General features: G+C 42.6%; 1 protein-coding gene across 1 annotated transcript in view; it reads right to left on the minus strand.

Annotated features, from left to right (window-relative positions):
• The window catches only part of TNR (tenascin R), a 72,063-nt gene that overhangs the window by 33,873 nt on the left and 13,050 nt on the right, over nt 1–25,140 (minus strand). The window contains exons 4-7 of the mRNA XM_019530885.1: nt 23,461–23,576; nt 18,784–18,934; nt 12,178–12,447; nt 9,420–9,605 (exon numbers count right to left, since the gene is read on the minus strand). Coding sequence (XP_019386430.1) covers nt 9,420–9,605; nt 12,178–12,447; nt 18,784–18,934; nt 23,461–23,576 — 723 coding nt within the window. The remainder of the gene's footprint in view (nt 1–9,419; nt 9,606–12,177; nt 12,448–18,783; nt 18,935–23,460; nt 23,577–25,140) is intronic.

Raw genomic sequence — 25,140 nt, forward strand, 5'->3', positions numbered from 1 at the left:
AGTTTTGGGCTCCACAATTCAAAAAGGATGTGGAGAAGCTTGAGAGAGTCCAGAGGAGAGCCACGTGCATGATCAGAGGTCAGGAAAACAGCCCTTATGATGAGAGGCTGAGAGCCATGGGATTCTTCATCCTGGAAAAGTGCAGGCTCAGGGATGATCTGATGGCCACCTATAAGTTTCTCAGGGGTGGCCACCAGGATCTGGGGAACATCTGTTCACCAGAGCACCCCAAGGGATGACAAGATCAAACAGTCACAAACTCTGCTGCAACAGATTCAGGCTGGACATAAGGAGAACTTTTTTACTGTCCTAGCCCCCAAGGTTTGGAATAGACTGCCACTGAAGGCATTTCAAGCACCCACTTTGAATGCCTTCAAGACACACTTGGATGCTTCTCTTGCTGGGATCCTATGATCCCTGCTGATTTCCTACCTGTGGGGCAGGGAGCTGGACTCGATCCTCTGGGGTCCCTTCCAGCTTGGATGTCTATGAAATCTATAAAATCTATGAAATTTCGAAATCAGCTGGCTTGTAGCAGTAGTGGTGGTGGCACCGTCACTGGCAGCCCTGTTCTCCTCCAAAGCATCCCTCACTATTAGGTGCAGCCTGTGTGCCACATAGCGGATGCCAACAAAGTTGGCAGCATGAACAGCCTTCACCATATTGGCCCCATTGTCGGTGACCATGAACCTGTGGGTGACCTTGGCGTGCCCAATGAGCCACTCCTGCACCAGGCGGTTCATGGTCTCCATGATCTCCCGTGCTGTGTGGGACTCATCCAGCAACTCAGCTTGCAGTAGAGCCCACCGACAGCCTGACTGATCGCACCAGTGCCCTGTGAGGGAGAGGTAGGTGTGATCGCCACCCCGGCTGCTCCAGATGTCAGAGGTGAAGTGCAAAGCTACCTGCGGCCCTGTCTTGCACAGCTCCTCCCTCAAGTACTCCCAGCATGCCTGCTACAGGGAGGGCACCACTGCCCTGCTAAAGGTGGTGTGTGCAGGCACTTTGTAAAATGGGGCTAGAAGTGCTATGAACACCTGAACCCTGGTTGCTCAACTAGGGAGAAGGGCTGGCTATCCAGAGCAAGCATCTCCCCAGTGCTCTGGGTGATCTCGCATGCCTTGGGAACATCCCTTCCCCTTTCTGTCCACCTTTCGCCCACTGGTCCAGGGTGGCCTGCCTCTGCTTTTGGGGTAAAGGGACTTTGGAGTGAGCAGAGAGGACTTCCCTTTCGGCACACTCGCACTGGTGCCCAGCTGAGCAGCAGGAAGGGCAAGGGGGTGGTGCCTCCTCAGATGCAGCAGTATGGCCATGGTGGGGAAGTGTCTCACATCCTTGCTACGTCTGATGTGCCTTCGGCAGTGCTGGCAGATGGCAAATCTGGGATCATCTGCCACCTCAAAATGATCCCACACTACACTACTCCCCCGCTTCTGGGTTGAAGGTGAGGATCCTGCCTTTTCCTCCTTCTCAGCAGGCTGAGGCTGAACAGCAGGAGGAGCTGCCTCAGCTGAGCCACTTGCCTCCACAACCTCAGCCTCTTCCAAGGTGCTGCTTTCTGGAGGAGACCTGGGTCGAAGGGAAACGTGAGGGGTGTGGAGCACTAACTCTGTTTCCCCTTCAATCCCCAGAATTGACTGAGCCAGCACACTCAGCATCCCTGGTTGTAATACTACTAATAATTGAATTGAATAGCTAAGTTAAGCTAAATCCTAACCACTCCTTTATAACATGAAAAAGCAGCAGGAGGTGGGCGTGGAAAGCACACTATCCAAATTTGCTGATGACACAAAGATGTTGGGAGAAGTGGCACACTGGAGGGGAGGGACAGAATCCAACTAGATCTAGACAGGTTACAAGGGTGGGCGGATGAGAATAGGATGGAATTCAACACAGACGAGTGCAAGGTGCTGTACCTGGGGAGGAGGAACCAGCAACACACCTATAGGCTGGGGAACACCCTTCTCAACAACACAGTGGCTAAAAGGGATCTTGGAGTCATTGTTGAGTCTGGGATGGACATGAGCTGCCAATGCAAGGAAGCGGTCAGTAGGGCTAACCACACCTTGTTGTGCAGCTACAGATGCATGACAAGCAGGTCCAGGGTGGTGATCCTTCCCCTCTAGAATCCTAGGTGCAGAATCTGGCTTAGGATCCTCGGGGGTTGGAGCTATCAATACTTCAGCTGAAATGAAATGTGGCATTCGTTCAGATTCTGTGTATGGGACCAGATTCCTTCTGCTGGCACCCCAAATCGTGAGACACCAGTTTTCATTTTTTGCTCTGCTCAGTGGGATAAGGACAGTGAAGTTGAGCAGCTGATCTTCCCCCAGCCAGTCAGATGGCTCTGCTCTATGAACAGGCCCTCACAGCAAGCATGTGAAGATGGGAACCCAGCACTTGCTGGATTCTTTACCCATGCCTGTAAAAGCAGTCAAATCCTTTCCTCAATTTGTTGACCCTACAGTATCAAGAACACCAATCTTATACATAATGACAGACTCCCAAGCAGCATTGTGAGGAGTGGATGACCAGGACACAAAAATAGAGCCATTGCCAGCCTGGCCACTGCTCTCGCCATCACTGTTGCTCAGGGCGCAGGACTTTCTTGCTACACCCCTGTCCCTGCCTCCCTTCACCCCCTCCCCCTGCCTCAGTGCTGCATGCTGATCCCATGATTTCCTTTACCCTTTTTACCCTCTCCACCTTAACTATGTGCAGAAGTAAGAGCCTACCCTCCATCTTCTCCACAAAGGACAGCACAATCCCAGGGCCAGCAGTGGCAAAAGTTCTAATACTTGAATAAGCATCCCTAACTTTCAGATGTTATCTTCATGCTATCTGAACTTTCCAAACCATTTGAGCTTAAAAATCCAGCCTGCTCATTGTGTGAGATTTCCCATACTTCCTGATACCGATCACACTGGAAATTAGAAATAGGAGACTGGTCTTTCCCTGTTCCGGAAGGAACCAGGAAACATAGAGGCATATGAAAGTTAAAAAAAAAAGAAGAGGGAGTGAGCTATAACAAATTGGAACCTTTGCCATCACCAGGGCTCCAAATTTCATGTTACTCTGAACTCTTAAGAGCTGTCACAGAGTGGGACTGCATAAATGATGCAATGTCTTTGAAAACGGTAGGGACCCAGCCAACAGGCTGTATCTTTGCAAGGAGACAAGCAACAGTGGCAGCTAGTTTCATGCGGAGAGACATAGACAAAACAAACACTAAAAATAAATCCCCCTATAGAGCAGAACATCCTTGCCAGTGGAATTAAAGGAAACCTGTTTCATACTTCTCTGTAAGCACAGTTATGAGATTCAGTACGGACCATCTACTGAATCTGTGCAGCATCTAGGTGCTGCTTTCCCAAGATGTTAAACAGAAGTGAGGGAAGCATTCTTCCCCTGCTCTTTCCTTTTTTCTTTCTTTCAGGATAGGGAATCCTGCAAGATCTGTATGTGGTTGTGCATGAGGAGAAAGGGAGAATAATTCCACAATGCCAACCTCGACCCTAGATCTGGCCATACAATGAAGGGGAAGGGAAACTGGTGAAAAACTGCAAAATCTTGGAAGACATTTTTGTTTTGGCTGTAGGATTTTTATTTATCTGAAATGTTTCAGTTGTCCTTTCTTCTTCCTCCTTAATTTCCATTTTGACATTAAAAAGGAGGGAAGAGAGAATGAAAGAAGGGAAGGGAGAAACAGGAAGAATGATTAACTGAATCAGAAAACATGGAGAAGGCTGGGAAAAGACTCTGGAAAACTTTATTTTAAAAGTTACAAAAATTCCTGATTTTGGAAAAAGGACCAATGCTCACACCAAGTCTTTCACTGCAAATATTTTGATCAGCTGCACGCAGCACCTTTTCTGCCTATTTTCTGCATAAGAGAGAAGTAACAAATGAAAAAGCAATATTCAGTCTTTTCTACTCCAGTGATCTCTGGGTCAAGTCCTGAGCTGTTCTAAAGGGACTCTGTTTTATAGGTTTACACCAGGTGAGAATCGGGCTTTAGACTTCTGTTATTTGGCTTTAGGAGAGGGCTGTTGGGAAACTAATAAACATATAGTGCCAGGAACTGGTGTGTTTTTTGACTCATGTATCATCCACAGAATTGTTAACAAAGCTCCCTTCACAGAACTTCAGTTATGAGGAGGATGTATTGGAAAGGGTGAACACAGCTTGCCTTTCAGATCCCAGGTATGGGATATCAGCTAAGAAGCCATATTTTCTGTTTTGAGATGAGCAAATCTAGCAGGCAGCTGTCAGAGACAACTGCAAGGTATCCATAATTAATAGTTTTGGGGAAAAGGTGCTTTTTTGAACATTAACTAAATGCCATACGTGGTAAAAATGATGCAGTTCCTTAAACAAGCCACTTTGCGGCAGTACTGTTCCACACAACAGTTTACAAATGTCTTGGGCATTCCCCAAAAAATCAGTTGGACTGTAAAATCTTTGCCATGCAAGGCACTAACACATCAATATCTAGATATGGCAGATGGACAGTAGTTAAGATCCAGTCTGAAAACAAAGACACAGGGAACATGAGATTGAGGGAGACACCAGCTTCATCCTTAAGGGACAGAGCTGGCTGCAAGGGTAAGCTGGGTAGAAGGAAGCCCGGAGTAGTGCAAACCCAGGGGAATATTATGGAAGTAGTAGAGACTGGGTTCCAGTGATCTAAGGCTCAACCATGCCCTTGTAGTCCAAGGGAAAATAAAGGAGCTCTTGTCTTCCAGTCATGACAGTCACATTGTGTTGCTTTCTCTAGTTTCTGGGTGCAATTATTTGGATCCTGGTGTGGAAGTAGGAGCTGACCTGTGAGGTTGCCACTGCGGTCCTCCTAGCTAGCTGCATCTAAATAACTGCATTGTGGCTCCTTTGAGACTGCCCTAATTTCTCACCACCCACAGGGTGCTCAATCATGCTGTAACTCAGCAACCAGTTTTCTCCTTTGGTGTCCCCCACAAAATGCGTGGGGAAGAAAGGATTGAGGGGGCTGGGAATAGTGAAACTCTGTACCAGGGCAACAGGATGTTCTTTGAAAATGCAGGCCAATCCTCCCATTGTCTAGGTGCCTGCCTGGGGGCACAAACACCAGGCCACACATGTGGAGCTTGTACCACTGGGAGAATTTCTTCTTCAGTCCTTTGATGCCTGGCCTCAGCTCTTCATGGCAGACTATTGCCAGTTTGCCACCTCCCTCCCTTTTGTTTCTGACTTCAGTTCCTCAGAATGTGTTAGAAAAACAGAACTGGCCTCTGACATTACTCAGCTCGAAGATCTCCAGGGAAACCTCAGATGCTGAGAAGGTGATGTTAATATTAGGTGGATGCCATAATTCCTCCAGAGTCAGTGGGGACACAGTGCCTATGAGCAATGTATAGGAGATCTGTGCTGATGGAGGTGCTAGCTGTTGGATGACACATCACACCCAGGTCCTGATTGGCTGTGATCATTAGCCATTTTCTGAAATTCATTGCATAAGTAGGGGCAGTAGCTCTGGAGACCTGCTCAAATTCTGCTTTGGTTAATTACCTTCTGCAGACTGATATTCCTCCCACAGTTTAATTGGATAGTTATTCTTCTTCACTTCCATTCATAAACTGTAGTGGAGTGTTGCTATGCTGTAAAGCAGCTGCCAAATTTTAGTGATGGGGAAAGTTTATGTCAAGTTTAAGTGATTTCTGTTTTAACAGAGTGGTGTTTTACTGTGCTGTAATTATAGCATATTTGTTTTTGTTATACACTGCCTTGGGAGCTGGAAACTGTACAATTGTATGATGATCATAATGATGATGACACTGGTGGAAGAAAGCATTATATAAAATTCAGTCACTTTTACTGGCTGAGCTTCCATATCTATGGAGTTGAGTCATATAATGGAAAAGTAACTAAACATCAAGGAGAAAAGAATAATTATAAGGAGAGCTGCAGAACAGAGCTATCTATGAATATTTTGTTAATATGATCCAGGGGGAATTATCCTGACACTGTATAAGACACTTGGACTACAGCACTTAATTCTGGCCTGTATGCTGTCTGAAAGTGGTCACAGACACAGTGAACATGTTAATCAGGGAATTTCTGCAGGGCTAGAGTCTAAAGAAAGGCCTGATCCAAGGCCCCAGGTTTGAACTTCTTTGGGTCTGAAGGGATATTTGAGTACAGATCTAATCTTTTCAGCTCTGACTCATCACTACTAGAAAAGCTAGGAGGCAATTCATGGGAAAGGGGACTGCCAGGTGATTTCCTAAAAAGAAGCATTTTTTAAGGAGAACAAGAAATTAAAGCTGCCCCTAGACTTCAGAAGCTGATGTAATCTGCAAGACCAGAAAGGCGCAAACTAAACTGGTGTGGTGCTGGTGGTGACAAGGGGTTGCACCCTCAAGTGTTCCTGTGGAATTGTATACTGCCTCACTATAGGGATTCCCAGGTACTCTTGGCCTTGTATTCTCTATATGCCCCTTCCAGCTGAACATGTTGCTATGCCAGTAGTCAACAATGACCTCATGGCCTACTGAAGTAGGAGCTTTTTATGACCATTCAAAGCCTGCTGAAGTCCATGGAAAGGTACTCATTGATTTCAGGTCCTAAATACCTGTGGAATTTGTGGCCCATGTGACTGTGACACCTTTCTTTTTCTCATACAGAATAGACTCATCGTAGCAACAATGGGGAGAACTCAGATAAAGAGTTTGTAAAGCACCTAGGCAAACCACATAGCTCTGCAAAGAGATCTTTTCCACGCTGAAGACAATGGCAGCTTTGCCATTGATTTGGCATGTCTAGCTTTTCAAGCTATGGCCATTTTAATCTCTTCAGAAATACAATATTGGGGCTTGGTTCTCTTTAGTTCTATAATTGTCTGCCCCTGTATCATAGATATCAGACTCACTCTCTTCCTCTCATTTAGACTCTCCCTCTCCTACAGGGGGGTATCTTGCCATGGTTATTTTGAATAATTGTGTTGCAGTGGCACATAGGGGCACTAACCAAGACCAGCGCGCTATTGTATAGGTTGCTGCGCTGGCACATATAGGAGACTGTTCCTTCCTCAAAGAACTTATACTCTAAATAGACAAGGTAGACAAATGAGGGAGAAAGAACTGGAGTTATTTCGCTGAGTATATCTAATTCTACTACTTGGTCCAATCTAGTTTTCAGTGGCTTTTGCCTTGTCTAGAAGGCTTAAAGAAAACTAGCTAGCTGGCTCAAATGGCTTTCTCAGGTGCTTCGACAAGCCTTTTTCAGCCTTTCCCTGTATACAAATCCAGCTATCTATCTGGGGGGGGGGTCACCTTTTACTGTATTTCTGTTAATTGGTTTTATTTGGCAACTCACAGTGCTATGACTGCAGTTTTAGTAATAGATGATATCTCTGATTACATTAGGGTAAATCCAGGGTAACTCTATCTGGATTCTGCTCACATTGACAGAGTAACACTAAATGTACATCAGCGTAACTGAGGTTAGAATTTGTCTCATTTACAGTTTTTACCAATAACCTCTTTTCCCTTACCTAGTAATATTTCTGAAGAAAGACTGCAAGTGAGTAGAAGCAGACCCCCATTTTGGGAGTCTGGGTCAACTCCCTCAACTCAAATTCTGCTTCTTCAGGTATTTACCATTATGAAATGAATAACAAATCGTGTCTAATACCTTATTTTTCACATATGCAATACTGACTTCACTGCTTTAATTAGTTTTGGGCCTTGCTGTCTGTCTTGTGTTATGCCCCTTCCAGCTGAAGGTTTGTGGCTTCCAATCTACCATAATCTGACCCCAGCTCCCCACCTCCTTCTCCCACCCCAAATATCCTTCATTTACTATGGAACTAGATGCCACAACTACATGGGAGATCCAGGGAGGCAAATGTCCAACTGCAGTAAACCATAAGAGATTCCAGCGAGAAGAGATTCCAGCGAGGTAAGAGAAGTACATGATTTTATGCACTGCCGAAGATCTAGATGAGATTACAGCAGTGCCAGATTATGACATGCTGAGGCCCTAAACTATGTCTATTTTAAGAGGCCCCATATGATAAAAATGGTAGCTATATTTTTGACATATTACAATGAAAATGTCCATATTTAGAGAATCATTTTCCTGTATCTCCTTTATTTACCAACTGATTATTATAAAACTTGATATTGAGTCAGTTTTTTTCTTATTTAGAAGCCCCTCATATTGTGAGGCCCTAAACTGTATCTTAAGTAGCTTAAACCTAAATCCAGAACTGGATTACAGTTTGGGGCTGGACTCGATGATCTCCCGAGGTCCCTTCCAGCCCTAATGTCTATGTAATGTCTATGAAACTAAAGCAGTATAACTAAAAAGGCAAGGAGCTCCATGCAGGCTCATTGACACTGCTAAGAAAGAAGGTAAATTAGCCATTATGGGAAATTATTGCCACAGCTAAACTGCTTCTGGCACATTAGCTAATTTGGGTATATACTGCACTATATCATGAATGTAGGCAGACATTTTTCTAGTCTTGATGGTTAGACACCTGAGGGGGAACATAGCTGGGTTCCTGTTCTTGTTCCAGAGGATATTTAATTAGTTATACTGTCTGGAATAGCTTCAAGAAGATAGATACAGGGAAACTAACCCCACACCACCCAGTGGTTTTGGCATTTGCCTGGGAGATGGGACACTCAAGTTCAATTTTCTGTTCCAGGCCAGACATAGAGGAAGGCTACTATTAGTATCCCTTACCTCCCTGGTGAGTGCCTAACTGATAAATTGTAAGGCACAAGGTAGGCACAAGCTCCTAATCCTCCATTTTGTAAATGGTGCCTAAGTCTTCACTCTTCAAATTTTATTTTAAAAGCATTTAAAGTGTCTGACTTCTTTAAGAAAATAGTTTGGCTTGAGTCATATAAAACTTTTTGTTGGACTAGGAGCATTTTTTAAAAAAATGCACTGAAAAATGTACATTTTTTGTTTGGAGTTGACCTGGAATTAATTGGTTTGATTTTCAGATGTTTCAGTTTGGCAAATGCACATTACACAGCTTTAGCTGAGGCAGTCAATTACACTAGAAACAAGAAGCAGTGACATTCAGATAGTTCTGACTGTACAAATAGAGATAATTGGGAATAAGTGAAAGTGTAAGGGAGCCTGATTCTTCTCACATTTGCAACAGCCTCAAGCAGGACATTCCACTGAAGTCAGTGCCACCACACCTATGTGATACCAAGTCGATGTGAAGTAGCTGACCAAGTTGTCTGGAAGCAGCGTAAGTACATGGAGATGGCAGTGGACAAAGCTGTATGTTGCACTCGCTTTGAATCCCTCTGTGCTCACTTGCTGACCTCCCTATTCAGCCTGGCATTTGGAGGAGAAGAGGCTGCCTGGTGTAACTCTGGATCCTAGCCCACATTTGTAGCAGTGGACGAAGGACTCACCAATGAGCGTGGTCTTGGTTGTTGGCCCTGAGTTCCGTGGCACCAGCACCTCGTGGTACTGCTCGCCTGCCAGCGTGCTGTACACCACCTTGTAATTCTGCACCTCGGCCTCACTGTTATCCCACTCAAGTTCCAGGCTGGCTGATGTCCGAAACCCAACACGGACGTTCTTGGGAGCATCAATCTCTGTAGAATGTAAGAAAACAAACGTGGTTTCACTTCCTGGGCTTGTCCCCTCTGAATGTGAACTACTTGGTTAAACAAACTGTTGCCCATCAGTAAGGAATCTGAGTCATGCTATTGTGAGACTATGGTATTGAACTACCTCAGACATTGCTGGAACTGTTCTCTGACTGGCAAGCAACATGCACATTTTGGCTGCAGTTGCACTTACTAAAGTGTCTGTCTGACATGATGCATATATGATCCCCATCACTGTGGTATCTGAGCATCTATGGTAACTCAGAGATTTGAAGGCCATATAGGACCATTATAATCATCATCTTTGACCATCTGTACAACACAGCTGGTAGAACTCCATTCAGTAAGACCTAGATCAAACCCAATAACTTGTGAGAGCATTAGCAAATCTCTCTTAAATGACACTCAGCCTTGATTTAAAGATATCAAATGATGGAGAATTCCCCATCATGGTAGATAATTAATTCCCTTGATAAGTTATTTAAAAGACTGTTAAATTACCCCTTCCATTAAATTGCACTGACACTGAACTTCCCCAGCACCCCACTAAGGTAAGGAATAATAATTATTCCCATTTACAAATGGGTAAACTGAAGCATGGAATGATCAGAAAAGGGGTCAGTGGGCACAGCAAAAAACTCCTGAGTTCTTCTTAACTGACTTCAATACAAGATCTCATGCTGATCTACAGACTCCAACAGTGTATTTTGACTGCACCATGGTTTGGCACTGCTTATATATGCTTATAAATGTTAGCAAAATTTGCCACTCGTTTACATAGTATATGAACCTGCTGGAAACAAGGCTCCCATAAATCTAACTAAGGACAGGATTTGGCCATTTTATATGCTGGGTTGTTGTATGTAGGGTATAACTATTAGCCAATTTTCTTTTATGGTTTTTTTTATTATAAGCTCTTATAGAAATAAAACAAGGAAAGGCAGACTCAGCAAATCAATGTACCTGTACAACTTACTATAAATATAAACAGTACACATACTATGATTATTGTCATAGAAGCCCTAGTATCTACTGGTAATATACATGAAAGGTAATTTATAAACCATAAAACAGCACTGAAATGTGCTGTCTCCCTCCTCCTTTATGGCACGGTAAATTAAACCTGTTAGCTATCCACAGGCTTACTATTAATTAAAGTTTTACCGACCAGTTAGAGTATTCTTATAAGATATAAAAATAAGATAACATTTTTAACTGTATTGTTTTCAGCTGCTTGACTGCAGATTGTCTCCGGCAGCACATCCATCTAATGTATTTAATTTGTATAGGTACAGAGAGGAATAACATTTTGTAATAAAAGCAAACCTAAAGTTAGGTTCCTAACTGCTTGGCAACAAAATGCTCAGTAGATTCAATAGAATATCAGGCTACTGATTTAAGTTGCTACATATAGACTTTGGAGGCTAACTTTTGGCCCCCTGTTCCTTGACACTTTTGGCCAAAGTTTCAAACTAAATTGAAGATCTAAATGATTCTGGAAACTTGTGTAGAGGTTAGCCCTTCCTGTGATACTTGTCCAAAATCCAGTCCTTTGTGAGGCACGTTCATGCTGTGAGTAACGTGAATAGCGTGTAAACTTAGAGAGGTTTGAACTCCCCTGAATTCTGGAAAGTTTCTGATCTGGATCTAAGGTTAGAGCACACACCCATGGAAGGATCATCCAGTCTTATCTTGTACCAAACTGATGTCTCTGGGTTACAAACTAGTTCCTTACTGCAACAGCCCCATTGACTTCAGTCCAAGTACACATGATTTTAATGGATGAGAATCTAAATTACTGTATTACACTACAGACCTGGAATTATTTTTATTCACTTAGGAAATACACATTGCAGTTAGGACAGATAGACAGAATAGATAAAGACAGACAGCAAATCCTGTAAAATACTTATAGATGGGTTTGTGCTGTAGACAAAAGCTTTCAAACAGAGATATTGTACAGATCTGCCATAGTGGAAAGATCCTTCACCTGAGAAAAATTTACCCTGAAGTCATGCAGAATGAGAGGTCACACAAAGAGGCAGTGAATCACAGCACAGCAGACAGGTTCTCATAAGATGGGGTCTCCTGGAGGTCAGGAATTTTTTTCAGGGGCAAATACACAGCAGGTGGCAGAGGAGGAGTAAGGTGTCACCTTCTCTTGCCTAGCTTTGGTCATGGACCAAGTAGAGAAGGAGTCAGCATGATCCTGTGGGTAGGAACTCTCTCTTCTCTCTACAAGTGGCCACAGTGGATTTAAATTTCAGTGTCTGCTTGTTTGTCAGGCAGTTCATCATTTTTCAAGACAGTTGCCTAGCTAGCATGTTAGTCCATCAGGCAGCAACCAGTTGGGTGTGGCTCATTCTGTCAGGCAGAGATTTAGCTTGTTTGCTCACTCAGTCAGAAAGAGAACTGCCCTTTTGGAGGACATGTCTTCCAGAGTACCTGTCTTCCTAAGTACATCTCTTAGTCTTCCAGCAAGCTGACCTGCTCGCCATATTAGTCCTTGGCTGTGGAACAGACTCAAGCAACAGACTTCTAAGCATCATTAACATACCTGTTGCAAAGTGGGTGACAGCTGGGTCACTCTCATTAGTCCCTCGTACAGCACTTATGGAGACTTCGTACTGTGAGCCAGGCCGCAGGGCTTGCATTGAATATTGGCTAAGAGGAGGCTGCAGGCGGAAGGTGGTCTTTCCCCCTTCCCCATTCACCAAGCCATACTTCAGCAGGATGTAGTCTACTTTGGCTCGTGGTGGGGTCCACTCCACAAAGGCCACCGTGTCTGAGACGTCTCGCACCATGATCTGGGTTGGCCCATCAATTACTGAACACCAAACAAACATGTTTGTTAGGGGAATTAAACATCAAGGCAAAACATCAATTACAGGGAATCCAGCCCTGGAACAAGAGTGGGTAGACTTGAAACCTCTTGTCTTTGAAGGAGCCAATTGCATGTTTCAACTTAATAACTGGGCAAACAAAGTGGGAAAAGAACAAACAAGAGTTGTGATACAAAATTGTTTAGATGAGTTGCTCCTGGCTGCCAAGTAATAAGATGTTACAAGAAGCATTATGGGGACTGCACTCAGAAGCCCCCCTCCAGTCCTGTATTTCTAATGGTGGGTGGATCTGAATAAATTCTTGAGTTTGGTCCAGATAGATACACAAAGCATAGGATTCTTATGGGAACTGTCCACCCATAAGCCAAAGTCCATGTATAGTGGGACTAAACCAAGAGGAGAACATGAATCATTACAGCTCTTTAAAGAAAGAGGTATAACCTAGTCATTCATTAGGCTAATGTGCTGCCTCAATAAAATGCCTTTGGGTTGGATTTTTATCCATGACAAAAGAACATAAAACACACTTTATCAAAAATTGCTGGTGATTTTAGGTGCTTCAGTTTCTGGGTTCTCAATTTCAGGCCCCTTCAAGTGGTTTAATTTTTCAAAGGGTGGGTGCCTAGCACTTTCTGAGAATTGTGTGGCTTTAAGAAATTTTTAACTGAGCCTTCAGAAAATGGAAGCAGCCAAAAATAATTTGGCAGTTTGGACCAAAATGTCTATACTCTAGGAAGACTAATCCACCATTAATGCTACTAAAGTAACATAAATCAGTTGAAAGGCTAGAAGAGGCCATTGAGATCATGTAGTTTGTGTTCCTCTCTAATCTGTTCCCCTTTACAACATTTCTGAATTAGTTCTTATTATCACATTTCTTTTCCTCTTGTAGGTACCTGTATGTAGATTGGATCCAAGTTACTCCTTAACCTCTTTTTTAAGTGATAGATTGAACTCCTTGAGTCTCCCTTGCTGTTCAGCATATTTTCTAATATTCTAACCACTCTCGTGGCTCTTTTCTTAACTCTTTTCAGAATATCAGAATCCTCTCTGAACTGTGGATACTGGAACTGGATTGAATATTGCAATAGCAGCTACACCAGTGCAAAATACTGAGGAAATAACTTATATCTCCTCCTCAACAGTCTCATATTTATACTTCCAAAGACTGCATTTGTTCTAGAGTTGAATCTAGAGTTGTACTGCAACTTATGTCTAGCTGAGTATCTTCTGTGAACCTTCACAAGTGTTTTTCTGCCACTGCTCCCTAGGATAAAATCCACTATGTTGTAACTGTAGTCTACATTCTTTTCCCTTTAATTTGGTTATTTGAAAATGCATACTGTTTGCTTGTGTGTAGTTTACAAAGCAATTCATATTGATATATATCAGTGCTGCTTCCTCTGTATTATTTACTACTTGCCCAGTTTTTGTGGCACCTGTACATTTTTTTGAAAGTGGCGAATTCATATTTTCTTATAGGTTCACTGATTAAGGTTGAAGAAGTGATTTTTTTAGGAACTTCACTAGAAACACATTGGTTTTAATGATGATTCTTTGTTTATAGGTGCATTTGGAGACCTACCAGTTAGCCAGTTTCTTATAACCTGTGGATTTCTAGTATGTTTTAAATATGGAAAGGAGATGAGAAAACAGCTTGCGTTGTCAAGAAACTAGCCATCAGTTACAATATTCCAGGTGCCCTACCTGCCCTTCACAAAGTCTCTTGAGCCTGGAATAGCTAGTCTGAAAATTGCATGAAAAATGATTTGCCTCTTGGGATCTCTACTGCTCTCTGTTGATGTTTGAATCCCACCTGACCATTTTGACCCTTTTGCTTTTTCCCTTAGAAGGAACTCAAAACTGTGGACTGCATAGACACGAAAAATATTCTTAAGAAAGCAGTACTTTTCTGAGAAGTTTTGGTTCAAATTCTGGGTCAATGCCATTTGGAGTATAACCTTTTTGTAGCCCTAAACATTGTAATGGTTGACAAGAGCCAAACATTCGGTTATTGCTCATGTACTATAGCAACATTAACATTCAGTGTCTGCTAAGCAGCCAATTCTGAGACTTATTTTCTATTTGGGGATCTAAGGCCTATTATCCAGCTTTTTATTGTGTGGGTTTTCTTTGACTAGTGATAGCATAAATTATGTTAAATAACTAGTAATAAATAAGTTGACATTGACATTCACTCAGTGCATGTAAAAAAAAAGACATATTTAAAATGCATTTTCTATGTGTCATAAATGTCATCAAGTAATAGGGACCAAATGTGCAGATGTCCAAGGTGAGATGGAGTGACTGAGGCAGGTAAGACCCTCCTGTGGCCAGGCAGCACGGGGCTGATTCATCTCAGGTTCTAGGACTAGGTGGTTCAGAGCTGCTCCTACTTTGTCCTAGCATCCATCTCTTACATCAGGGTGGTGCAGAGCTTCTCCAGCTTGGTTCCTATGGCTGTTGGGGTTGAGGGTTGCTCCAGATTTGACAAAGGAACACTCACCCTCCGCTCTCCTTCCATTGAAGTTTTTCTCAGGGTGCTAAAATTTATAGCTTTGCCTCTGGATGGATGATCAAGGAAGAATGGAGGAAGAGAGGATGTATGAAAGACTTGGGTATTTTTGAGTGAGTGCAGAAATCAGGGATATTTGTGGGAGCAAGGGAGGTGTTAGTAGAGTGGAGGGATGGGGCAGTTGAGTGACCCTGTTCCTAGGTCCTGGCATCAGAGACTAATGACCAGATTTCACCCCTCCTTCCACATGACCCATGCCTTGTTCAGTCACTTATACCAGTGCAAAGTGAGCGAGGAATGTTATCAGATCAGAATGGTTTGGGCTCTCTTTCTTTTCTTTCTTTGGCACTTACGTAAATGACTATATCAGGGGTAGCACATTGCAGAACTGAACTCCAAACACTGAAAACTAGAGAAAAAGGAGGGATACGAGGAACAGCAACAATACAAGTCACTTTTCAATCCAAACTCTATTGTGCTTGGTGTGCACTGGCCTTATTACATTATTCTATTTCTTTTCTCTGTGCTACATGGTTGAAGGGATGTTTCATTGAGTTTAATGAGGTTGGCTGTATAATACTGTTCCTTCCTCACCCTCCTAAGCATGGAGTTGTACAGATTCTCTTCTGATTCAGCCAGGTATATAAATCAAATGACATAAATATAAAGCAACCTCCCCCTCCTACAAAAAAACCCAACCAAACAAAAAACAAAACAAAAAAACCCCCTTGCATGGCTTTCTGCTCAGGTAGAAAGAGTTATTAGTAGTTTTAAAACAAGTCCCTGAGAGTTTTTTGAACATGAAAACTGCTGTTGAAACTGAACAAAATGCTGATTTTGCACCATTTCACTTGGCTTTTCAAAGATGCCAAAGGGAGTTAGGTGCTTATATATACTAGTGAGATTCAATGCTGTTTGACCCCTTAATGTCCCTATGGTCCTCTGAGAACCCCAGTCTCTGTGTGACTGTTTTGCATGCCAGTATTAATATAGCCCAGTCAGCAGGCTATCCAGAATGTGCTGAATTCCTTGCAACAAAAACTGTAAAATTTCTGTAGAGAAAGTTTTAAACCATACTGGCAAAGTTTCCTGGTTTCAGCTACATTAGCCAGGGTCACCCAAGGTTTTTGAGCCTAGACTACTGCATGGCTTAGAGCAGAATTCTTGCAAAGTTCTTCTATTGCCTCAAGCCAGACCAATCCTGGATGGCTCTGCTAAATGTGGAGCAGAGATTTTGGGTGTATTTCAACTGGAAATTCAAAGCCAAGCTGAGGGGTGCAAACCCCAGTGAACCTTAAGTGAATAGCAAAGCTTGCAGAAAAGATGGACTTGACCCAAACCTCTATATCCAAACATCCTTGGACTTTAGCAGAATTTAGTGTCACACTTTATGGCCAATCCCTCAAGGCCGAATAAGCCAAGCCAAACCTTTAGATCTAACCCTTGGACATGGGAACGGTGGGAGCCAAAATTGAACAGCCTGAAGCTATCTTTTGGCAGCTTGTAATTATAAGGAACCACGAGGTGCTGAGTAGATGCAGGTGTCAGAATGATATTCAGTGACTTGCTGGATGCAGGTTACACTAGATCAGGGGTGGCCAGTCTGCAGCATGCATGTCATAAGTGGCATGGGTAGCTTCTGCATGTGGCACATGACAGGTCAGGGCAGGAAGCAGAAAGCAGAGGAAAGGAATCAGAGTGGCACTTGGGGAGGGTGCAGGCTTAATTTATGGCAGGCCTGCCAAAAAGGGTGGCCCCCACCAGGCTAGATGATCAGAAGGATTCCTTCTGGACTGACAAGCTGTGATTTCTACCAACCTTGTTTGAACAATCCCCCACGAACTGAAACTATCGAGTCTGAGGCAGCTTTCTTATCCTGGGGAAAGGAAACATTGGGGCATGGCCAATAGATGGCTCTGTTAAGCCACCACATGCAAGTAGCTGCTACATATAGCAGCAAAACAGTAGGGAAGAATTTGTGTTTGTGTGTGCTGAGATCAAGCAGGCTAAAAGCTAGAACAAGATGAACGATTCTGTAAAGTTCGGAAGACCTTCCCACTCGCACTGCAAAGACTGCTTTATTATATTGAGCTTTTAAGATAAAGGCTCCTAGGAGCCTGGCAGTCCCTGACAACACTAAACCCCCAATTAACAACTTCTCTCGAACATTCCCCCTTTATGACCTTCCAAGAGCTTTTTTAAGTGCCTGTTTCTGTTTGCAGATTGCCTGGATGGAGGGAGACATCTGGCTGGCTTGCAAAAGTTCAGAGTGAAGGCAGAACATGCTACACTTGGTAGGTATATACTTTGCCCAGTGTTGTATTTTCCTGAGTAAAGAAAGGGTTTCTTTGCCCTCAGTCTGTACACTCATAGAAGGTAATCTAATTTATGTGGGCAGCAATGGGCTTGAAGTTAGCACAAAAAACTAGTGATGAGGGTATTCGGGTTTGGTTCCTGACTTTGCTACTCACAACCTGACCTGGGCCCTGGACAGGAGTTGAGGGCACTCAGGAGCACCTTTGGGAACCTGGCCCTTATTTCTCTGTCTCTTGTGTGGACATTGCCATTGTCTGAGCAGTTCTTGAGAGCTGGGAATACTAAGCCTTTCATCTCAGAAATATGTCCAAGGGGAGATTATTGAAGAAGGGGACTTTAACTGGATAGAATAATAGCTGAGCTCAGCCTTCACTCAGAACTCCACTTGATCTCTGTTTAAGCTCACTTAACCTTTCCTCTGCTTCCTCTGCTGGCATCAGAGCAGGTCCGATAGTGACAAAACACTGCAAGAGAGGCTGTTGTTGTCATGTTTCTCAACTGCTTTTGCATCCTGGCAGGATTCAGATCAGCTCTCAGAATTTAAGGTACTTGTTTAAGCCAAATCACAGTTCAGTTTACAAGAAGTTCTTCCATTATTAATGTGCTTTGGGCACTACAAATACACAAGTTAGTCAAGTATTATCAACAATAGGCCTGGGTTATAGAATTTGCATTTGGATCTGAAATTTCTTCACAGGTAGGAGGGTTTGGCTCTGATATCTCAAATTATTACTTTGCTTGCATAAATATCACAGACCAATTCCATGCCATGTGCAAATCAGTGGAGTTACACCAGGGCTGAATTTTTCCCGCTGAGTTTGTGAGCAAACGGAAATCCAGTGTTGCAAATTACCTTCAATGGTGAGGACAAACGTGTTTGGATGACATGGATCAAAACACACACTCAGGACTCCAGGTCAATCCAAATGTGTCTCTTCAAAGGCTTTTTCAGTTTTGAGCCAAAGGGAGCTACTGAGGAGTCGTCTCTTTGTGTGACTGCATTGTTGGTGAAAGGTTCAAGAAGAAAAATCCTAAGAACTGGAGTCCTGTTTCTACCCCTGGGACTGCTAAGCCCCTTGCAGGGGAAGTGTATCCTAACCACACTGTGTGCCTCTGTTATGTTTTATTGTGACCACCTCTAACTCTGGAAGAAGATTCAGCATCCATGGCCTCTTCATTCGTTGGGCCCCAAACCAGGACTGCCAGTGATGGAAACAATTCATCCCAAATGGGATGTTGGTTCTCTGTGATACAGGTATGTGTTCCCCAGGAATTTTGTATCATAACTGATGTTTTGTTTCACATGCCCACCAAGCTATCTCTACCAATTGATGATAAGAGCCTTTGGCCCCTGTCTAACTGGATTAGATTTAAGCTGGTGATCTGGGGCTGAATGGTTCTGTTGTGCTTTGCCTCCTAGTGCTTGATGACTGCTTGGAGTTGTGGAAAGACAGACCGTGACTGTGGGGTAAAGGGCAGAGTCACTCACAGGTTGAGACGCTGTCAGAAGTAGGGGGGCTCCTGGCTTGTTCCTTGAGGGCTACGACATTGACGGTGTACTCTTCCCCTGGTTTCAGTCCTGTCTGGTTGAAGGTGGTGACACTGCTAGGAAGCTGTGCAATCACGCCGCCTTCATTGTTCTGGGGAGATAAGAATAATCATCTGAAACTGGCAATACATTCAAAGGAATCAACAGTTAGAGGAGATGATGGGGTTAGACAGGAGACTACCAGGGCCCTGATACATAGGGTCAGACCCTAGGAATGATGCAACACTCTAGGGCCACAATCCCTGGACACCTAGGTTTTTTTCATAAATGGCCTTTATTCAATCAGCTAAAATACTACCTGATTAATTCTATTGTTTTCAGTGAATTTCTTGCATGAGGAATTGCTCACCCTCTGAATGGGGGCTTCTCAATCAGGCCACAATATCAGCCATGTCTAAATAAAGGTGATTTCTTCCAGCAAGAATGGCTCAGAACTAATCAGATAAATCTCCCTCACCCTTGGGTTGTTGCTTTCAGACTATTGACTTTATAGGCAGGAGGCATTTTATTCAGTCCTCATTTTTAATGCATGTACACATGTGCCTGCGTGTATAGCTGATTGCCTGATTCCACAGGAGGTCACGCAATGAAAGCAGGGGCCCAGGACGGATCTCTCTTTCTTTGCTGGTGATCCTTGGGTGATAGCTGTTTTTTGTGGTTTATATGTCTCTGTGAAACTAGGAGGCCTTTGTTTTTGGTGCAGCGTGCTTTTCAAGTGTTTCTATTAAGTCATTGCACTCTATGGTTTTCCTCTGGAAAATGTGCCTCTTTAAGCAACTGCAAATGTCACCTTTCCTGTCAGTATTTGGACAATAGATCTTTTCTTGCCACTGTCTTCACTAATAATACAGTAAGCAAATCTTTGCACATAGATTTCAATTCAAATTTTCCTTGTTTCTTATTATAGTGGAAATCTTACACTTGATCCACAAATGCCATTTCATAGTTTCTAATTTTCTTTTCTTTTTTTTTTTTACCCCTTTGTTGCTCCATCATTTTCTCTACTCTTTATTGTTTTGTAGAACCATTCTCACTGCCACAAATTACAGTGCTTTTCCATATGCAAAACAACCATATATTTGCAGTCCAAAATAAGTTATATTTTATATTATGGAGCACCAACAAGGAAGAATAGAAATACAGTCTCCTTGCAAGGGCTCAGCATGTATAGCTCTGTAAGAGGCTGCCCGCCTTGTGAGAACAAAATGGATACTGCCTTATATACAGGATTCTACAGAAAGGTAGACTGTTCAGAAAGCAATGATATCAGAACTTTATAACCATATACACCCCAGTTTTAATGTTAATGTGATCTTGCAGCATATATTATCTTTATACTCTTTATGCTGTGTGTACATTTCCTTCAGATGGGAAAATGGAAATGTATTGGTTAGATTTAAATTTGTCATAGCAGTGGTTTTTAGCCTTTTTTCATTTGCAGACCCCTAAAATTTTCAAATGGAGGTGTGGACCCCTTTGGAAATTTTGACTGGAGGTGTAGATCCTTTTGAATTATAAGCGTGGGTATCTGCATACTTTTGATTGATCGTAGTCAGGCTGTGGACCACAGGTTGAAAACCACTGTATTATAGTTTGCTTCTAGTCTATTTTAATTTTTAAGGTCTTATGAAGACAATACATTGCTGTACTGCTTAGGGGGAATAGTCTTTTCTGGATTTTCCCTCCTCCTGTGCCCACCCCTCCAATCTTGGAAATGTTTCCATTGATCAAAGAGTTTTAAGTGTTTAACTTCACAAAATTTAAATCTGAAACAAATTTGACCTGAAGTGTTAGTTCATTTAAGGTCACAGCTGCTATACTTAGGCTGCCATTTTCTAAGATTCTGTAGAGGCTTGACTGTAGAGGTTGAGAGAGATAAACACCATACTTTTAATTATTTATCACATGAAGTGACACTGGGTGTGTCTACACGTGCCTCTTTTAAGTGGGCTTAGCCTAAAATTGCCATTTTTAAGGCACATTAAGGGCATATGGCTACATGTGTGCGCCCTTAATGCACCTTAAAAATGGCAATTTAAGGCTATGTGAGCCTAAATTTGATACCTACATAAAACAGGTATCAAATTTAGGTGCGAATAGCTAGGTCACGTTAGCGCATGTGTAGATGCACTAATGTGTATTAACGTGGTGCATGTCAATAGATATACATTGCATTAATGTGCATTAGCGTATCTGCACGTGCACTAATGCAACTTTGCTATCCACACATAAATGTAATGTGCCTTAATGCACATTAATGCGTCCATATGTAGATGTGCACCTAAATCGGCTAAATGCATCTTAAACAAAGGTGCATTAAGTTTAGGTGCATATAAATACATGTGTAGACATGCCACTGCTAACAAAATTCAGAGGCCCAAATCCTTTCCCTGCTGTGGCTGCTGTGCTCTATTGTAAGGCATTACTTACTGATCTGCACCAGTCTGTGCCATTCAGACAGCACAGGTTTCATGAGAGCAAAGGTCTAATAGGAAAATAGGAGCCACTGGTTTGTCTGTATTGTGTGAGGTGAATTCTGAATCTTAGAGGCCATACAACACTGTGGCATCATTACACTGGTGCCAGCACCCAATGGGGTCTCAGTGAAATGTGACTGTCAAGTGTCACTGAGTGTGAGTGCTGCCTGTCACACCATGTCACACGGCACTGCCAGTCATCAGAAAAATGAGGGACTGATTTCCTGAGACATGGGACAGGATCAGGAATAGGTCTGTGCAATGAATCTGGGGAGAGTGGGTGTCCTAACAAAGAACTAAGCTGAGACAGAAGCTCTCTTGTATGACTTGATTTCTTAATGGATAGAACAAAGTTAATCTGTCTCACAGGGTGTTGTAAAGCTTTATGCATAACTATTTATAAACCATTTTAAAGATGTACTAGTTTTTGCTAGCTCATGTAAAGCTTTGGGAGTGCTTCCTTTAGAATGTCTTATTTTTAGTGGTTTATCCTGACTCTGAAAGAAAATTACCTCTGGGCTTATAAATACAACAAATGAACTTCCATTCATAAGAGAATTTTGTGTGTGAAATTACAATGGTATCCCTCCAGGTCTGTCAGAAACTAAACCTGAAAAACAAAATTGTTTAAATAATTTTTTTTCTTACTTTTGGACTGTTTCTAATTAGAATACCACTATTCTATATTTTAAAACTTTAGTTTTGCAGTTCTTTATCACACCAAATTTTAATGTAAAAAAAAAGTAAGGACTATATAGTTTGGCTCTTGATTGACATTTATTTTATTGTAAAGCATAGGGTACTTTTGTAGAGTGGTGCTGTAAACAGGGTAAGCTATTTATGTACAGTTTGGTACAGATAACATATAAATATTAAACGATTGATGAATATTTTAGATATTGGTGTGTTTAAAAGAGAGTAACATTTTCAGTCCTAAACTTCGATTTCTGCAGACAAAAATTTCATTTGTTCATAACTGTAGTGAAGATTCTGCCAAGAGAATTATTTCATATGTGATTTAGCTAAAGACTGTCACTTAGTACTTCAGAAAATCAGATGTTTTATTAGATTTAGATGCCTAAGTTTAGACACCCGTGTATATTTATTTAATGGTTTGTGTGATGTGGCCTTTTTTAAGTCATAGTTTCATAGTTTCTAGGGTCAGAAGGGACCTGAGCAGATCATCTAGTCCGACCCCCTGCCATGGCAGGAAAGAGTATTGGGGTCAAACGACCCCAGCAAGGTGTTCATCTAACCTCCTCTTAAACACCCCCAGGGTAGGAGCCTGCACCACTTCTCTTGGAAGCTGGTTCCAGACCCTAGCCGCCCTGACTGTGAAGTAGTGCCTCCTGATATCTAACCTAAATCTACCCTCTGCCAGCTTGTGACCGTTATTCCTGGTCACTCCTGGCAGTGCTTGGGGGAACAGTGACTCCCCCAGTGCCTGCTGATCCCCCCTGACTAGTTTATAGTTATGCTTTAGGACAGGTGAATTATTTCTGAACTGGGAAATGGGAAGATGGATGGGAAAGGGGAAGAGAGTGAGAGAGAGAGAGTGGTAAAGGAAAGGAGACGGAGAAAGAGAGAGGGAAGAGAGCAAGAGGACAGAGTAAGAGGGAAGAGGAACTAGAGGGTATGATTACTTTCATGGTTATATGTTGATGTCTTTCATAGCATTCCTTCTAAAACAATGTACTAGTATACCTCGATAAAAAGGATCCCTGGAGAAACACAGTTCAGTATGGAGCTGATATTGTTTATCCCAAGTTATAACAGAAATTTCAAAATTGCAACCTCAAGTTTTTGGGGGTGTTGGTTGTAGCCATGCTGGTCTAAGGACATAGGCAGACAAAGTTCTTTGGGTAAATCCAATATTTTTTATTTGACCAAGTAAAATAGTTGGAAAAATTTCAAAATAAAGTTTTAGTACTTTCAGTTTAGGGTAGGGGGTTTGGTAGGCACAGAGCAGCCTTGGGACATTATTCAGATGGTGTTTCTGACTTTGTTTACCCAGCTTTGTGCTGTGACATATTCTGTATGTGACTGCTCCTTTTAATGGGATCTATTGTGATTGTCCACAAAACTGATAACACAGTGACAGTGGTGAGGAAGATAAAGTGGTACCTGAAGCTGCTGTTACCTTGGGAATGAAGCTGATCTCCCAGCCATCAAAAGGGAATGCGAAGGACTCCCACTGCACCTCCACAGTGGTCTCTGTGATAGTCTTGAACTTCAATCCCCGTGGAACAGAGAGATCTAGAACACAGCAATGTAGATGATAGCTATATGAGCCACAAACTGTGGCTCTGTTCTTGCTTCAGGGAAGCACAGCTCTCCATCGTGCTGGGCAAAAGATACCTCATCTCCTTTTCAGTTTAGTTTTCTTTTACAACACTGGGGAACAGGCTGGGTAACGCTAACTGTCACTTCCAAGTGGTGGCAAGAGTTAGGGAGAGAGGATCAGGAGTTTTTGCAAAATCAGGATATTCTACAGGGAAAGTTTAATTTTTCCTCTAAAATTTCAATGTTTCCATTGGGAAAATCAAAATGAGTTTATCCAGCTGCCCACCTTTCTCACTTCCACAGCTGGATGGTGAGCAGCTGGTTATTACAATGAGGCATTCTTTCTAGTGTCAGTGTTCTGCAGAGAAAAAATGACATGACATTTATCTTAAACCCCCAGACTGTTCCATGTGTCAAGGATAAGTGGAGGAGCACACTGCACGTAATTCCTAGCCAGTGTCAGACAAAGCAGCTTGCCCAGCAGGCAGCTCCTTCCTTTCCTAAAGTCCTCCCTGGTGATAATTAACAGGGGGAGCTTTAGTGCTTTTGAAGAGCTATCATCACAGTCAGAGACACTGAATAACAGTTTCATGGTACTTTGTCTAGAGCATGGGCATCACTCATGTGCTCTGTGAGAGTCCAGCTGCCTTCTCAAGGGCAGGAAAGACCTTCTTAGTGCAATGGCTTAAAGGGCCACTATCTAAAAGAGCATTCTCTGGAAAGGATGTTTCTGTCCTATGTTTCTAAATAGCATCTCAGCTATTTTCAGGGCTTGTATTTAACATGACTGTGCTATACCAAGGAAGGACAATTCAACACTCAGGGTCCTGATTTGGAATTTGGGAGACCTGGATTCAGTTTGTGCTCTGTCACAGGCTCCCTGTGATCTTGGGTAAGCCCCTAGGGCAGTTGTTCTTAACCTTGATATACTCAAGGCATTCCTTTTTGGGTTCAAGGCACCCCTCAGAAATTGTTAGCTCTTAGTTTTCACTTGCTTTTTTAACTATGGAAAAAGAATAGAACACATTTTTTGTTGCAAAGAACTCAGAAAGACCATGACAGGTGAGAATGTTTTGACGCTATTTGAATCTCTGATTCATCTTGTGAATCATGTTTATACACTTAACAGTGCTAACATTGAGTGACACCCTGGGACACATTTGAAAGGATCTCGAGGCACCCCAGGGTACTATGGCATACTGGTTGAGAACCAGTGCTGTAAGGCTCATTTCTGTAAAGGTACATAGATACCAAATGCCTGTTGATTTCAGTACCTTTGAGTATCTTGGCCTTTGTGTACCTGTGGCTCAGTTCCTATTTATACATAGGAAAATGGAGATAATAGAGCTCACTTCTCTAACTACCGGGGATGTTCTGAGGATAAACACACTGAAGTCTATAAGGTGCTTAGGTATTACTGAAATAAACGCCACAGAGTTGTCTCTGCCAGTCAGAGCTGTTCAGGAAAGGTCCTGCATTGGAGTCATTGGTAGCTCTGTGTTGCTCTTACTCAAAGGTCAGCAGCAGTGAAACAGAA

Source organism: Crocodylus porosus, unplaced genomic scaffold (assembly GCF_001723895.1).
Source record: "Crocodylus porosus isolate Cpor-Errol unplaced genomic scaffold, CroPor_comp1, whole genome shotgun sequence".
NCBI classification, from domain to species: domain Eukaryota; kingdom Metazoa; phylum Chordata; order Crocodylia; family Crocodylidae; genus Crocodylus; species Crocodylus porosus.